Here is a 16908-nt window from a genome sequence, read left to right as displayed (position 1 = left end):
GTCAGTGATGTTGAGGATGTCAGTGATGTTGAGGATGTCAGTGATGTTGAGGATGTTGTCAGTGATGTTGAGGATGTTGTCAGTGAAGTTGAGGATGTCTGTGATGTTGAGGATGTCTGTGATGTTGAGGATGTCTGTGATGTTGAGGATGTCTGTGATGTTGAGGATGTCAGTGATGTTGAGGATGTTGTCAGTGATGTTGAGGATGTCTATGATGTTGAGGATGTCAGTGATGTTGAGGATGTCAGTGATGTTGAGGATGTCAGTGATGTTGAGGATGTCAGTGATGTTGAGGATGTCTGTGATGTTGAGGATGTCGTCAGTGATGTTGAGGATGTTGTCAGTGATGTTGAGGATGTCTATGATGTTGAGGATGTCTATGATGTTGAGGATGTCAGTGATGTTGAGGATGTCAGTGATGTTGAGGATGTTGTCAGTGATGTTGAGGATGTTGTCAGTGAAGTTGAGGATGTCTGTGATGTTGAGGATGTCTGTGATGTTGAGGATGTCTGTGATGTTGAGGATGTCTGTGATGTTGAGGATGTCAGTGATGTTTGGATGTTGTCAGTGATGTTGTCAGTGATGTTTGGATGTTGTCAGTGATGTTTGGATGTTGTCAGTAATGTTGAGGATGTTGTCAGTAATGTTGAGGATGTTGTCAGTGATGTTGAGGATGTCTGTGATGTTGAGGATGTCTGTGATGTTGAGGATGTCGTCAGTGATGTTGAGGATGTTGTCAGTGATGTTGAGGATGTCTATGATGTTGAGGATGTCTGTGATGTTGAGGATGTCAGTGATGTTGAGGATGTCAGTGATGTTGAGGATGTTGTCAGTGATGTTGAGGATGTCTATGATGTTGAGGATGTCTGTGATGTTGAGGATGTCAGTGATGTTGAGGATGTCTATGATGTTGAGGATGTTGTCAGTGATGTTGAGGATGTTGTCAGTGATGTTGAGGATGTCAGTGATGTTGAGGATGTCAGTGATGTTGAGGATGTCAGTGATGTTTGGATGTTGTCATTGATGTTGTCATTGATGTTGTCAGTAATGTTGAGGATGTTGTCAGTGATGTTGAGGATGTTGTCAGTGATGTTGAGGATGTTGTCAGTGATGTTGAGGATGTTGTCAGTGATGTTGAGGATTTTGTCTGTGATGTTGAGGACTTCAGTGATGTTTGGATGGTGTCAGTGATGTTGGGGATGTCAATGATGTTACGTGACACTGGGGGTGTTGCCAGTGATGCTAAGGATGTCAGTGATGTTGCGGATTGAGTCAGTGATGTTGGGGATGTCAATGATGTTACGTGACACTGGGGGTGTTGCCAGTGATGCTAAGGATGTCAGTGATGTTGTGGATTGAGTCAGTGATGTTGAGGATGTCAATGATGTTAAGGATGTCAGTGATGTAAAGGATGTCAGTGATGTTGAAGATTTAGCCAGTGATGCTAAGGATGTTGTCAGTGATGTTGAAGATTTAGCCAGTGATGCTAAGGATGTTGTCAGTGATGCTAAAGATGTCAGTGATGCTAAAGATGTTGTCAGTGATGCAAAGGATGTTGCCAGTGATGCTAAGGATGTTGTCAGTGATGCTAAAGATGTTGTCAGTGATGCTAAAGATGTTGTCAGTGATGCTAAGGATGTCAGTGATGTTAAAGATTTTGTCATTTGTGCTCAGGATTGTAGTCAGCGATGTGAAAGATGTCATAGGTATAAGGATGTTGTCAGTGATGCTAAAGATGTTGTCAGTGATGCAAAAGATGTTGTCAGTGATGTTAAAGATGTCAGTGATGCTAAAGATGTTGTCAGTGATGTTGAAGATTTAGCCAGTGATGCTAAGGATGTTGACAGTGACGCTAAAGATGTTGTCAGTGATGCTAAAGATGTTGTCAGTGATGCTAAGGATGTTGTCAGTGATGCTAAAGATGTTGTCAGTGATGCTAAAGATGTTGTCAGTGATGCTAAAGATGTTGTCAGTGATGCTAAGGATGTCAGTGATGTTTAAGATTTTGTCATTTGTGCTCAGGATTGTAGTCAGCGATGTGAAAGATGTCATAGGTATAAGGATGTTGTCAGTGATGCTAAAGATGTTGTCAGTGATGCAAAAGATGTTGTCAGTGATGTTAAAGATGTCAGTGATGCTAAAGATGTTGTCAGTGATGCTAAAGATGTTGTCAGTGATGCTAAGGATGTTGTCAGTGATGTTAAGGATGTTGTCAGTGATGCTAAAAATGTTGTCAGTGATGCTAAAGAATTTGTCAGTGATGCTAAAAATGTTGTCAGTGATGCTAAAAATGTTGTCAGTGATGCTAAGGATGTTGCCAGTGATGTTAAGGATGTCAGCGATGTTAAAGATTTTGTCATTTGTGCTCAGGATTGTAGTCAGTTAAAGATGTCACAGGTATAAGGATGGTGTCAGTGTCAATCACGTTTGAATTTTGCCAGTTATCTTAATGATGTCACTGACGTTGAGGATGTCTATGGTGTTGAGAATGTTGCCACTGATGTTAACGATGTTACATTATGCCCCCGATGTTCCAGCTGGAGCAGGAGCGTGAGGACAAGCTGGAGCTCCAGAGACAGATGCGGCTGCTGCAGAAGGCCAGTGACCAGATCGTGGCGGACCTCAAGTGTTCCAACAATCGCCTACAGGTACAGGTGGCAGCACTGCAGGTACTCATGGCATGGCCACACCCACCTACTCACGCGTTACGTTGGGCACTGCAGCTTGTGTCATGCTTGTCACAACTCTTTTCCTGTTGTCAAGGAAATGTGGCGTTTTATCTTCATGGTGATTTGTCGTTCATGGGTCACATGATGTTGATACTGCACAGGGATGTCCACCTTGTCACATGACACGTTATGGGTGTGAGTACTTGCAACACGGCAGGTGACGTGCAGAGATGAGAATGGTCAGCATTTTGTTTTAGAGGCTTGTTTCTTTGTCGACAGCTAGTCTAATCATTTATATACGTCATGGAAATGTCAACATTTCTCATAGAAAATGATTTTTAAAGTATGAAAGTCATCTTTGTCTTTTTATTTTCTCAAAAGATTTGTGGCGCTTTGGTAATTGTGACAAAATAGTGAATTAAATTTTATGAACAGTTTGTTTTTTTATATTTCGAGCCTTCTGAGGAATGTTCATTATCTTAAGGTCTTCTCACATTAAAATCAAATGACCATATTTTCTCAGCCTTGCTTACGTTAACCTTGTATGTCTGCATGCAGCAAAGATGTTTGTGTTGTTTGATTTCAAAAGTAGCTGGTGAAGGTTTGGAAAGTTAACTTAATACAAATATCAAATAGCTTATTATATACTTGGCAAAGTTCAGAGACGTCTGCTTTTTAAACCACTGGCTTGTTTTGCATGTCATAGAGGCCATTGTCCCTTCAGGGATTTTTCTAGACCTGCTCTTAGGCTCCAAGTCGGCAGCAAATGTCAATAAAAATTCCCAAATTCGAATTACAAATTTCCAATTCATGTCATATTGTAAACTTTAATGTTATTACTTTGTACAGGTGACATGTATTTCACTGACCAATTGGAGCAAAGTAATCTTTTTCCAAAATTGCCAGTCAATGGCTCTTTGATAAATCGCTGCTCTTGAAAAACATGCATGATGTATTTTGTTGTTGCCTATTGTAATGGTTGCTGCATGTTGCATGAGTGAAAGTGTTATGCCATCTCAAGCTGACAGTCTTAGGAGACTCTTAACTTCATATTCCTTCAAACTGATAATTGTTTGAATTATAAGATGCACTGTGGATGAAAGGCTTTGATATAAGCTTTGAGCAGGGTTTAACCTGACTCAAATTATTGCTTCCATATTTCCCTTATTTGACGCCAGGGCCTCTATTCATTTTGTGCAAGCCTTTGACATGGCGTCTATTAGAGGCCCGGCATCTATTCTGTTTAATGCTGACACAGTGGCAACTCACTTCCTTAATGCTGAATCCCAAATTCTTCAGTCATACAAAGGTACATTTGCAGGAAATTATTATTAATCACCAGCACATCACAGTATATAATAGAAAAATATAATATATATAATTGTTGGTTTCAACAACCTGTATCTGGGTACCTGGCTTCTATTTTTTGTAACGGGCGGTCGGGTAGCCTAGTGGTTAAAGCGTTCGCTCGTCACTCCGAAGACCCGGGTTCGATTCCCGACATGGGTACAATGTGTGAAGCCCATTTCTGGCGTCCCCCGCCGTGATATTGCTGGAATATTGCTAAAAGCGGCGTAAAACCTCACTCACTCACTCACTCTATTTTTTGTGCAAATGACCCGGTACGTATTACATCCCAGCATCTAATAGGGAGAATACGGTATATGTTAATAATGGCTCCAATCATATGTACTGTTAGCACTATTGGAAGAAAAGGAGGATGACTGTTGGAATTGTTGAAACTTATTCAACTGTTCATGCTTGTTAAGATAAGAACTGAAACCAAAGTGGACTGTTCATGTCCAGACTTTGTAACTCAAGCCCTTCACCGAGTTTTGTGTATCACCATTATTCACCAGATAACATCAGAGAAACGCTTCAGATCATGCCCAATACTATGACAGGGGTAACAGTTTATCTTGGCTTTCTCAGAGGCCAACAAATGAGCCCAAGTCTGCAGCAAATGTCAGTAATAATTCACAAATTGGAATAAAATTTTCCAGTTCATGTCAAGATGTTATGGCTTTGTGGAGGTGACTGCACAGCACAGATAACAGGACTTAAAAACAGGAAGAGTCTTTGAAGCTTACTTTACATTATTGCACTGAATGCAATGTTAAAATGTCTCAGAATTTAGGAAGATTGGAACTAGAAAAAAAAATCCCATTTTTGTAACAATTTGGTAAATTTCGTCTATGCTTGGTTAACCCCAGATGACAATTCTGTTTCTTTGGGTTAAATATGCTTTCCTGTTGCTTCAGGCGAAGTCTTTGCTGGCAAAATGGGAGAGAACAATCATATGCACAATGTCAAAATAATTGTAAATTTTGAGATTAAAGGTTACGAGACATACATGTAATTATTTTCAAGATGGAATTCAGAAATTCATCAAATAATGGTAAAGGAGAATTTGTCAGCATAAGGAATACAAAGTATACGGAGATCGGACAACCAGATCTAAATGTTGATCTCAGTCAGATGTTTATAAAGATGAAGGAATTATTGGTGTTGTCTTCTCCAACCACTGTATTCTTGCATGCAGACTAGTGCATCAGATAACCCTGTGTATGCTGTACATGGTGATTCTATCTGTGTTTTCCATGTTGCCTTGTTCTACATGCATCTGGCCTTCCTTCAGGACACTTCTGGATATATATCTCAGCTTATGTTCCTTGACTGGCACATACAATCCTCAGACAATAGCTGTTACTATTTTGTGGGAATGGAGTGTGTATTTGCAGAAGAAATTAAAGTGATCAAATGATTAAATTTAAAAAAAACCCTTGTTATTAAATGTCAATTGAGTGAGTATTAGTGTAAGAATTTGAAGTAGTCAATATATTATTTATTATCCTCTGAAAAGAGCTCTTATTGTTTCCTCATATTCCAAAACACTGTAGTTTTATTTTCTGAAAGTCAGTATCTGCAGATCAAATATTAATGGTTTAGAACCCCAAACATAGCTCCTTTTTGGATTTGAAGGGAGTAAATATTAACAGAAAAATTCAACTGATTTACTGACAAATTCAGTTTTCAAAGTTTGACTGAAGAATCTTGGTTAGCTGTGATTATAATGACTGACTTGCCTTACAGGGAGTCCCCCCTCCCCCCAAACCCCCACGAATGGACCCCAGCTTCGTGAATGACAATGAACCCACACATGGCCACCAGGAGATGGATGCCACGCCCCCAATAGCTGCCAAGGCCATCAAGAAGTCGGGGAGGAAACGAGCGCCGGCACAAGAGGAATCTCCTGCTCCAGAACAGGTAGGGCTGCAAATAGTATATTTACTCTTTTGATTTATGTCTTGTTAAGTGCAGAGTTGGTTGTGATTTGATTTTTCACACTATATTATCTTTGTAAAATGAAATCTTGCCCATGAAAAAAAAGAAAGGATTTACAAGTTCATATTTTTGTCCAAATTGATGTATCAACCTTTTCCCTTTTATTCAAAACTGATTTTCACTTGGACTTTGATATTCGAGAGTATTCATGACTCTATGTTCAGAATATTTCTGACTTTGGCGGAAAGTCCATACCGGAAGCAAAGGTACTGTTAGTCCCCATGGACCCTAGCATGGTGATCTACCTTCAGCTGCTGGCGATCTGTAGCCCTTTGTTATTATGTATTGTTAGATATGGTGATATCTTTTTATGGTTGTATGCTAGTATGCATCAAATTAATCTAAATATATTATATATGTATTCTTAATGTATAACTTCCCCTCACGTTATGGCTGAAATATTGCCGATGTGACGTTAATATTAACTCACTCACTCACTCACTTTGGCATAAAACTTCACAGATTTTGTACACACTGTGATCCTCAACTTGTTGTTACATACGGCCAATGACTGCCTCCGTGGCCTTGTTGCAAGATCATCTGCCCAGAAGGTCTGTGGTTTGATCAAGGGTCGTGTCAAATTAAAAGACTTTAAAAGATGGTTACCTGACCTCGAGCTCGGCATTAAGGGGATAAAACAAGAACTGGTTTGCTCGGAGTCAGTATTCTATCCCTGAATGGTGTATCTATGTTAAACTGTGGCATGGTACCTCTGGGGTAGCACTATAAAACCAGCATATGTTCAGACTAGCACAAGACACCACACATATGCATACACCTAGCAATATAAGTGCATTAGTCTTGAATGCGATATTAAACCTCACATGACATACGGATGTAGTCGCTATTTTTAACCATGAAATGGGATATATCAAGATATGCTTAGCCCTAAGACCGTTTTGTACAATAGCACCCAGGCTATGATAGAGGTTTGCCCAGTTCATGCACAGGGTCATTTTTCTAAACAGTCTTCTATCATTGGCTGGGGGCACGGGTGGCCCAGTCATCTAAGGCGCCGTGATTCGCTGTGCAGAGTTGCACCCCTTGGGCACACCAGAAACCTATGATTGTGGGTTTGGATCCCGGTTTGCCCCGATTATGTTTCTAGGTTTGTCAGCATCATACCCGTGCTCGTGGGTTTCACTGAAGTGATAAACATCTGAGACCTGCATCACTTCGGGCTTTCTCCCACATTAAGCTGACACACCTCAATATAACTGGAATACTGTTAAAAGCGGCGTTAAACCCAACTCACTCTCTCACTCTTTCATGAGCTGACTGACACTACTACACCACAAATCTTCCACATGTATTCATGGGTTCTGAAGGAGTGAGTGAATACAGACCTGAAGTATTGACAATGGGCTAATATAATATATTATCATATACCATGAGGCATTTTGCATGTGCGATGGAGCCAACACAGAGACCGTCATTTCACATTGTAATAACCAGACCTGTATTACACCCCTGCTAAGCTGATATGGCTGATATGATATCTGTTAGGCCAGCTTTCCCGTGACAATGTCTTCCAAACAAATTGAAAATGTATTGCATTCACTTGCAAATATCTACATTTGACAATTTGATGTTGTGTTATATGATAAAAAGGTTAGTATATGGCAGGCTGATATGGGGATCTCGGGCTGATATGGGGGTCTCGGTTTGATATGGGGTATATGAAAACTGCCATGTAATAACCTTGAAGACTCATTTGGAGAAACTTGCATTGATTAATATACTGCTTCTCTTCCAGACGCCTAAGTCCAAACGGGGTCGAGGTCGACCTGCTCAAGTTAAAAAAGAACCAGAGCCTCTGCCTACTGACAATCTCATGGCAATAGCTGTAAGTCAAACATGTAGAACTGATTATGTTTATTGTAAATCCTTATGAAGATCTGGGTTAGAATTGGCCATCAGCAACCCATGTACCATGGTACAAAACAACTTCAGACCCATGAAGATCTGGGTTTAAAATAGGTCTTCAGCAACCTAGTAACCCAGCAAGCTTGCTGTATGGCGACTGTATGTAACGGGACCGGGTGGTCATGCTCGCCGACTTGGTTGATGCATGTCATCGTATCCCAATTGCGTAGATCGATGTTCATGATGTCAGTCACTGTATTGTCTGGTTCAGACTTGATTATTTACAGACTGCTGTCATATAGCAAGCATATTGCTGAGTGCGGCGTTAAACAACAAACAAACAAAACAATCTCAGCGCTACGACTTTCGTAAGTCTGTGAGGCGACTCACAGGATTGGGTGGTAAGGCTCACTGATTTTGTTGATACATGTCCCAATTGTGTTGATTGATACTCATGATGTCAATTTCTGGATTGTCAGGATTGGACTTGGTCATTTACAGACTGTCGTCATGTAGCTGGAATATTGCTGTCTGTGGGGTTAAACAAACAATCATTATGTTAAATTGATATAATATAATGCAACCACAAAAATGACAAAATATTAAACCATATTATTCCTGGTGCAATAATACATGTAGTTTCACATTGAATTTCTTCTCATCCGTTCATTTAGATTCTATTGATTTTTTTGCATTATTTGGGTATTTTCTGACTGAATCACTTGTAGATCCTGTGAGCTTATTAAATTGCAGCTTTTAGCTTATTTCACGAAATAATTACATGCTGCAGTCATAATCTTTGTGTATAAAACATGCCTTGCTTAACAGGAAAGACAAATGCAATTGTAAATCATCATGTCATAAATTTTCATTACGGTTTATCTCCTGTTCGTTTGTGTACCTGAATGGATACAATGTTGTTTTTCATTGCGCTTTATATACAAGACAGCAGTTTTCCTGAAACAAGTACCAAAGAATGGGAAATATGATGGTCCTGATAGAGTGGTTTGTCTGTGTGAGTCTTGATATTACTACAACATAGCTGAGACCTGTGTTAAGCAACACTCACTCAGTATCATTACCTCACTTCTGCTGACTTTCAGGAGGAAGAGGAAGGTGGCCGGCCATCCCGAAGAGCGAAGAAAGTCGCGAAGGGAAAGATTGGAGACATTGTCACTGCAATTGCCAACTCTCCTGTCACCAGATCAGGTTTGTTACCATAGCTACCCCATCCCACATCTCGCATCCAGCTTTCTCCTGTTTAATCTTCATAATGAAAGACAACACTGCAGAAATCTGGGCCAGAGTATGTCCACAGTAGCAATGCTTGTTGTAAGCGCAGACTTATGATGGTCAAGCTCTGTCATTTGACTGATTGCATGCTGTGGTGCTATGATCATGTGGGACGATTATTATCTGACTGACCACTGGTTTGCCTGGCCCAGACTTCCAGGCTGCTACATAGCTGGAATATTACGGACTGCAGATGCAGAATACATCCAACAAACATTCAACACCCCTGCTTCAGCTTCCATATGCTTTAGCTTCACAAACATTTTGGGTAATTGTGGATTTTTCTCCCATGTACACCCGGGAGGATTCCAATTGATAATAGATCCTCATGATGGTTGTAAATTCATGTTTGTTTTAAAGGCCTTTTGGAAGTGATTTCCTAATAAAAACTGTACGGGCATTAAAAAAATTCATTTTGAGTCACAGATTTAATCTGAAAGATAAAAAAGGCTAGTTGTCAGCCATTTAAACATCTGTGATAAGTTTTATAGCAATATTTTTGCAACTTTAAAATTTGGCATAACCAGTGAGCCAAAAGGGGCCCTTATCCTACCCTGTCCTTTCCATCTTAGAAAAAAGTACTGTGGCATCTTAATACTCCTATCCTATTGACCAATACATCAATGGTTAAAACTAAATAAACCTTGGTAACAAGACAATAAATATGTTGATATCTGATGTTAATTTATTGTAACAATTGTTTGTTTTTTCTTTTTCCCCCTCTTTCCTTCTTCCCTTTGATGTTGCTAATTACCCTCACCTGCATCTAACCTACCTGCACACACCTGTTCAACATCTCACCTGTAACACCTGTCAACGATGGACTGATTCCATATTTGATGGACCTTGTGATTTTGGTCTACCATCATGGACTGCGCATCGATGTTCAACATCCCTGGCGTACTGGATCTCTCATCCATCTTGCTCTGTAACACCTGGCTAATACCTCTTTGCTGGTGATGGTGAATATGTATGACAGACTGGGAAAAAATAACACGCTTATCGTCTAAAACATTCGCTGCAGCTAAGAAATTCATAGGCACGATGGGAGACAGCGGGGAACCTCATACCCAGGAGCCGGAGCCATCCAGCAAGAAGGGGAAGCGAGGGAGGAGGAATCTATACAAGGAGGAGGTGTCTGCACCCTTTGCTTGTGCACCTTTTGTTGTGAGTATACCAACCAAGTTGATTAGTTAACTGCCAGTGTTTCCATTCTTTGTGGTGGCATGTGGTCCTGTGCACAGCACACAGGTCACAAAACAGTGCAGTTAAGCAATGTGGGTTGCAGAGAACAGTTGGATGGGTGACCACGTTCAGCAGCTGGACTCCTGAGAGTTTCTAGGGTTTCCGTCCTGCCCTACACTGAAGCACATGTAGAACATGTGGCCTCTCATTAGCACGGGACTTGGTTTGAAATGTGCCTCTGTTCACCCTGTAGTGACTGGGTACCCGGTAGAATGAGATGGTAATGTGGCTGTTAACCTTCCAGCAACTAAAAGGCAGCTTCCCCAGGAAGCTGAGAATGAAAACTTGAGTGCACACTGATCCATTGACCGGGTTAATAATGTTTGCATTTTGAGCATGCACCTTGTGTAAGGAGTTTAGGGCAGTATAAGTACACCCATTATCATTATTCATGGCAGTCTGTGATTCTAGCCACCAGTTGAAAGCCCCAGCCTAGTTTAATTCTGTTCCGCCCTGTCAGTTCAGTTAATAATAGCCCAACTGCACTAAATGTTACTCAAAATGATACCAAGAGCCATGTTTGGGATTGTAGACTTGAAACATTTTGGAATTGATCTTCGGCTACCCATGCTTGTCGTAAGAGGCTACTATGCATGTCGTAAGAGGCGACTAACGGGATCAGGTGGTCAGGCTCGCTGACTTGGTTGATGCTTGTCATTGTTTCCCAATAGCATAGATCGATGCTCATGATGTCAATGACTGCACAGCATTGTCTGGTCCAGATTGAATTTTTACTGACCCCCTGTCATATAGCTGTAATATTGCTTTTGCACAGAGAGCCATATACAGATTTAAGTTTTATGCATCTTCCTAAGGCCAGGGAGTGTAAGTGACTGTAAAAATCAAGTTTCCACCCTTGCCAAACTAGGCTGGCAAGGGTGGAAACTGGACTTTTCTAGTCAGTTAACGCCCTTAATTCAGGAAGATTTGTTCAGTAAACCTGAAATTACCAGCCCTTCTAACATAATTAGGAAAAATGATGCAAACCAAATTAGCTTCACAGAGATGGAATTGCCAAGAGAAGTATGAAAGCTGTGGTTGCTGTCAGTTCACTCCCTTGAGTTTTATGAGAAATTTTGCTTTTCTTGACAGATGACATGTATATCTCATCGAATGACCTGACAAACTTGACATTTTTATGCATGGTGCAGCCACAAGTCACGAAGTGAAAATGTCAGTTTTTCATATTATGAATTCTATGATCAGGGGTTTGAATCCCAGATTCACACTGATCATGTTTCTAGGTTTGTCAGCCCCGTACCCGTGCTTGTGAATTTCACTTAAGTGGTAAAAGTCTGAGATATGCATCACTTCAGAATTTCCTCCCACATTGAGCTTACACACCATGATATAACTAAAATTACTCACTTAATTAATGACCAGCTGAGGTCTCTGCGATGCTTGCCGGTCCAGCTGAACTACACTTCTGCAATTGTCTGATTCTGTGTTTGTGTTTCAGCCGCCGATGTCTGAAAAGGTTGATGTCCACAACGTCGTCCAGAGACAGCTGCGTGGGCGGAGGAAGATGTCCCACTCCACTGACTGCTGAGGGGTCTACACCACCTGTATATGGCTGGGACTATACCGTATAGCTGGGATATAACTAGGACATACCGACAGCATGCAAACCAGAGAGCTGGTTCACAAGAAGCCATGACAGTGCCATAGACTTAAACCGACTCCGCTTCTTCTGCAGCAGTTGGCTTGGCCTTCACAGGAAGCAACAGGGAGTAGAGACCGTGGTAGATGCAAGTTGTGTTGGCCTTCACAGGAAGCAACAGGGAGTAGAGACTGTGGTAGATGCAAGTTGTGTTGACCTTCACAGGGAGTAGAGACCGTGGTAGATGCAAGTTGTGTTGGCCTTCACAGGGAGTAGAGACTGTGGTAGATGCAAGTTGTGTTGGCCTTCACAGGAAGCAACAGGGAGTAGAGACCGTGGTAGATGCAAGTTGTGTTGGCCTTCACAGGAAGCAACAGGGAGTAGAGACTGTGGTAGATGCAAGTTGTGTTGGTCTTGACAGCAAGAAGAAATTGAAAATGAGCCTGATGACAGTAAGAGTGCAAGTTAATTAAAATCAGGCCCTTGTTCCACAGAGCGATCTTAGCACTAGCAACTAAGCCTATGTGAAAGTAGGGAGTTTCGATCATCTGTTTTTGCTTTGTAGAATGGGTCCATGTCTATTACTTGTATTCTGTATCTGTCTGTATTAAGATCTGACAAACTTGAGCTATGTCACAACAGAGGACCTCTGAGTGAACTTTGATGGCAAACTCAAAATGAAAGATACGTGGGTTTATGAGCCAATCAAATGTAAGCTTTCCATAAGGATTTGTTCACAAATGTTCATTTGATAGGGCTTTCATTGGTTGCTAAGAAAAGAAGACGGGGTGTTAAACTCTTTTCATTATTCTATTCTCGAAATAGGCAGCTATCCTTTCCACATTTTCACTTGTCTGTACCCAACTCTGTAACATGAAGGTTAAAAAGATCCAGGACAACAACATGTATTTACAGATGCGATAAAAAATTGAGTTTTGCCAGTAAGATAATGTGTCCACCACAAAGGTGACCAGAAACATGAACACTTTTGGTACTGTCCTTGTGTAGAGATAGGCATTGCAAATAAGATATATCTTTTTCACCTAAAGAACTTTGTCATGTCAGTTTTAAGTAGATGTATTCAAATCAAGTTTATAACCTATGAGGAATTAAGTAAATATATTCTGTATAAAATTATTCTCTTTATGGGGTAATTTAATAACTGATTTTGTATCTTCTTGTACAATATGTTTTGAAGAATTTTACTTTTAGGATATCATTAATTACATGTAAAATGTGATAGTTGTCCTTGTGAGCCAAAGAGACACGATCACGTTTCACAAGATGAATACAGAAGTGTGTTGATTTGTTGTGACAATGCCCGTTGAATGTAGGTGTGTGATTGGACAGTGCTAGATGTTGGTAGTCTGATTGGACCATGGTAGATGTCGGGAGTGTGTATATATGTACATAGTGTACAGGCCATTGTAAATAGTGTACTGGTATTCTGTGTTGTGTCTCTATCTGAAGAGCTCAAGGCTATCCTTCCATCTGCTCAACCTCTCTCCAGCTGTATTTTAGTTGTGCTTGGCAGGGGCCAAGCTGCATGAGAACATTACTTCTTCTGATCAGCTCAAATCTATTCTTCTGTCTCAGCTCAATGTCTGCCCTCAGCATGTAATCAAGTTATACAAGACTGGGGTCGGAAGTGCAGAACTTCATTGCACAACATTATCAGACAGGGATGGTAGAACGTCGTCTCTTGTAAGAATCTGATTGGTTCTTTCATGAAGTAGCTCTATCATATTCTCAAGAAGTGGCAAGGCATTATATATATTTTTGGCATTATATATTTTTATTCTTTTAACAAAGCAGATTATGTTCCTTCGTGTTATTTGTTTTGTTTCAATAACTTGCAGTAACCTAGATCAATTTGTTCTTTAATCACATTGCCACAGTAGAAAGCTCTAATAATACTTTGGGCAGGACAATGTTAGACCTGATGTATTATTACATGTACACAGGTGCTTGTGCATGGTGTTGGTGTTCACAATATATAAGTGGGAGTTCTCTCCCCTGGTTAGCCTTCACATGAATGTAATTCACAGACAACACCAAGTCAGGTACAGATCTGTCAGGTTATATCATGCTCTGCCTGACCTCACCAAGGACCTGTGGCACACATCCATGGCTGTCATTTATGTGGAAATAGCAGCATTCCTGCGAATGCGGTACCTCTATTATGTCATTGCCATACATTTCAACAGAAGTCCTCTTCACCGTCAGCTGTACCTAATTAGTTGTGTGGATAATAGTTTTCCTCCGCCATTGCACAGGGCATGCCCCAGGGAGAAAAACCTCACAACCTTCCAGAGATCCTAAGAATGGTATATTTGGGTGATTAAGTGTGGCTTTGTCACTTAAAAGTAGGGGGCACGGGTGGTCCAGTCGTCTGAGGCGCCGAGATTGGGCACGCCAGAAACCTATGATTGTTGGTTAGAATTCTGGTTCGCCCCGATTTTGTTTCTAGGTTTGTCAGCACCATACCCGTGCTCATGGGTTTTACCAAAGTCACTTCGGGCTTTCATCCCACATTAAGCAGACACGCCGTGATATAACTGGAATAATGTTAAACCCAACTCACTCACTCACTCACTATTAAGTATATTTAGTGTCGTGCTGTGACGATAGAATCCTCCTCACCACTTGCGACTAGTGTGTGCTGGGACTGACTGTCTGTTATTTTCAAGTATGTTTCGTTGCGTCGACAATGCTTTCAAGGGGAGCTGACCAAAAACGGTCGTTGACGATATATTTCATTTTTAAGAAACAATAAAACGACAATGAACATGATGGTTCTGGTAGTAGGCAACGATGTCACTCAAAACATAAAATGGTGTTTATTAGAGCATACATTCTTCATGTCACGTGTCCTAGAATGTGAGAGGTTTGTAGGATACACGCAAGTAAAGTAAAGAAAGATATCTCCGATTTTTCTGAACATAATTCTGAATGATGACAACGTTTATGAACAGAGTTTATCATACGTGACCATTTCCCCATAACTCATATCGTATTGCCCACAGCCAACCTGAAAATAGATACCACTCGCAGCTTAGTTTGGCGTGGCATTGACTTGACTGTCGCCCCGCCATCAGCTCCTGCACGCCTATTTAACAATATGTTGATATCAGCTTTTCCCAGAGCTACATTGTGTAGAATAAGTATCAAAAAGTATCCACTGATGCAGTGCCAAGAACATTATTTATTGCTTTTGTATTAGCAGTTTCGTTTCTTTCATTTTATGCTTCTTGATCCAGAGTCCGTTTCACAAAACGGTCGCAGCGGTTCACATGTCGTAACAACGTCGTACTTACGACAGTCGTAACGTTAAGATTAACCGAACGGAAATGAATGAATGGCAGCGAATAAGTATTACTATTTGTGATTTGGATTGCTCAAAGAATATGTGCGAGCTCTTGTTGACATGTTGCTCCATTTGTATGTAAAGTATTTAAATGCATTTAAAAGAGAACTACTTTAATATTTCTTATGATTGCTGTTTTATGTCATATGGTATATTATTTAATATAGTAGAACGATGTCATTAACTGGACAATTATAGCGTATGACTCGAAATATTTTTCTTTTCATCGAGAAGAAATGTCATTCATTACTATGAATCTTTTTCTCACACTTGTCTCCGACTATTTACCCAACAACTGCTGATCAGTGTGTTAAACTCTCCACCTGTTTCTTTCCCTCGCTTCTGTTATATGTATCATGTTCGTGTTGAAACCACCATGAAACAAATAAATAATGAATTTATATAATCCGTGTTTCTTATTATCTCTACATTAACAAGATTAAGTAATTTGCGATGATGGATAGCCCAGTCGTCGGAGGTGACGCAATTTGTTGTGCAGCGATGCGTCTCTTTGATACGCCTGAAACCTATGATCGTGGGTTCGAATTCAGGTTTGTTTCTAGGTTGGTCGGCACCATACCCGAGCTCCCTGGTTTCAAATCCCGAATACTGCTCAAAATGGCGCAGTATAACAGTATAGAGTGTGCAGTATAACGGTGCCTTGAAGAATTTTGAAGAAATATGGTCAGCACCATACGGCGTTAAACAACAAAGAAACGCTGAAGGTCATTAATGTACACGTATTCCAGCCCGAGTATAAGATGACATCGTGTGTGCTTCCAGCTATGATATGACTCTCATTACGTCATGTTCGCCTTCTTGTTCGTCCACCTTGCCGTCTATTCCTTGCAGAAGTTGGCCAGTGTGGAACACAAGGTCAAGCGGCAGATGGATGCCAAGAGGGGGAACATGCGCCCGCCTTCCAGGTGGGCAGATAACTCACGCTAGAATATAGGCTGTAATACTCCAACGGGGAGACAACTTTGTTGATTTACATTGCAAGCTACTGTGAACCTATGGGATATCTTCCCATTATGGCGACTGTTTTAATACAAATACATCTTGATTCAGTGACTGCTAATTTCTTCCTATCACACCAGTTGTCAAAATGGGAAAAAGTCTGTATTTATTCATTTATTTATGAATTCAACTCAATTTTGAGAAGACGGTAATATACATTTTGAGGTGAGAAGATACTTTTCAGAAGATAAAGTGTCTTTAAATTCTTTGAAGTACAAACCCTTTGAACTTTATATTACAGATATTGTGTAAATATGTCTTCTTCCTTTGAAGCCAGTCATTGTGAAGAATATATAAATATAAACGGAATGTCAAACAAATCAGTATATCTACAATCTTTTCTATTCTTTTCACATAACCAACCCCATTCGAAACATCGGGTCCATTAAGTGTGAATAACTGGTATATTGTTTTGGGATTTCCTTGTTAGTTGCAATTTTATGCCAAAATATGATAACGCGTTAAAACATTTCAATAGACAGTGGTTTTCTTCCAACTTAACC

The 16908-nt window shown here is 40.5% G+C and overlaps 1 protein-coding gene across 2 annotated transcripts in view; it reads left to right on the top strand.

Moving 5' to 3' along the window:
* Positions 1 to 15791, top strand: part of LOC124152364 (kinesin-like protein KIF20B) — a 57889-nt gene extending 42098 nt beyond the window's left edge. The window contains exons 30-35 of one of the 2 annotated variants that reach the window (XM_048394093.1): positions 2538 to 2669; positions 5763 to 5936; positions 7771 to 7860; positions 8984 to 9089; positions 10198 to 10340; positions 11878 to 15791. In XM_048394093.1, the coding sequence (XP_048250050.1) occupies positions 2538 to 2669; positions 5763 to 5936; positions 7771 to 7860; positions 8984 to 9089; positions 10198 to 10340; positions 11878 to 11967 (735 nt within the window). In that variant the 3' untranslated portion in view covers positions 11968 to 15791. Of the gene's footprint in view, positions 1 to 2537; positions 2670 to 5762; positions 5937 to 7770; positions 7861 to 8983; positions 9090 to 10152; positions 10341 to 11877 lie in introns of both variants that reach the window. The other variant, XM_048394092.1, reaches the window with a different exon arrangement.
* The last annotated feature ends 1117 nt before the right edge of the window (positions 15792 to 16908 follow it).

Source organism: Haliotis rufescens, unplaced genomic scaffold (genome assembly GCF_023055435.1).
Source record: "Haliotis rufescens isolate VD_foot unplaced genomic scaffold, xgHalRufe1.0.p SCAF_13, whole genome shotgun sequence".
NCBI lineage: Eukaryota > Metazoa > Mollusca > Gastropoda > Lepetellida > Haliotidae > Haliotis > Haliotis rufescens.
This window is presented reverse-complemented; position numbering and strand designations above follow the sequence as displayed.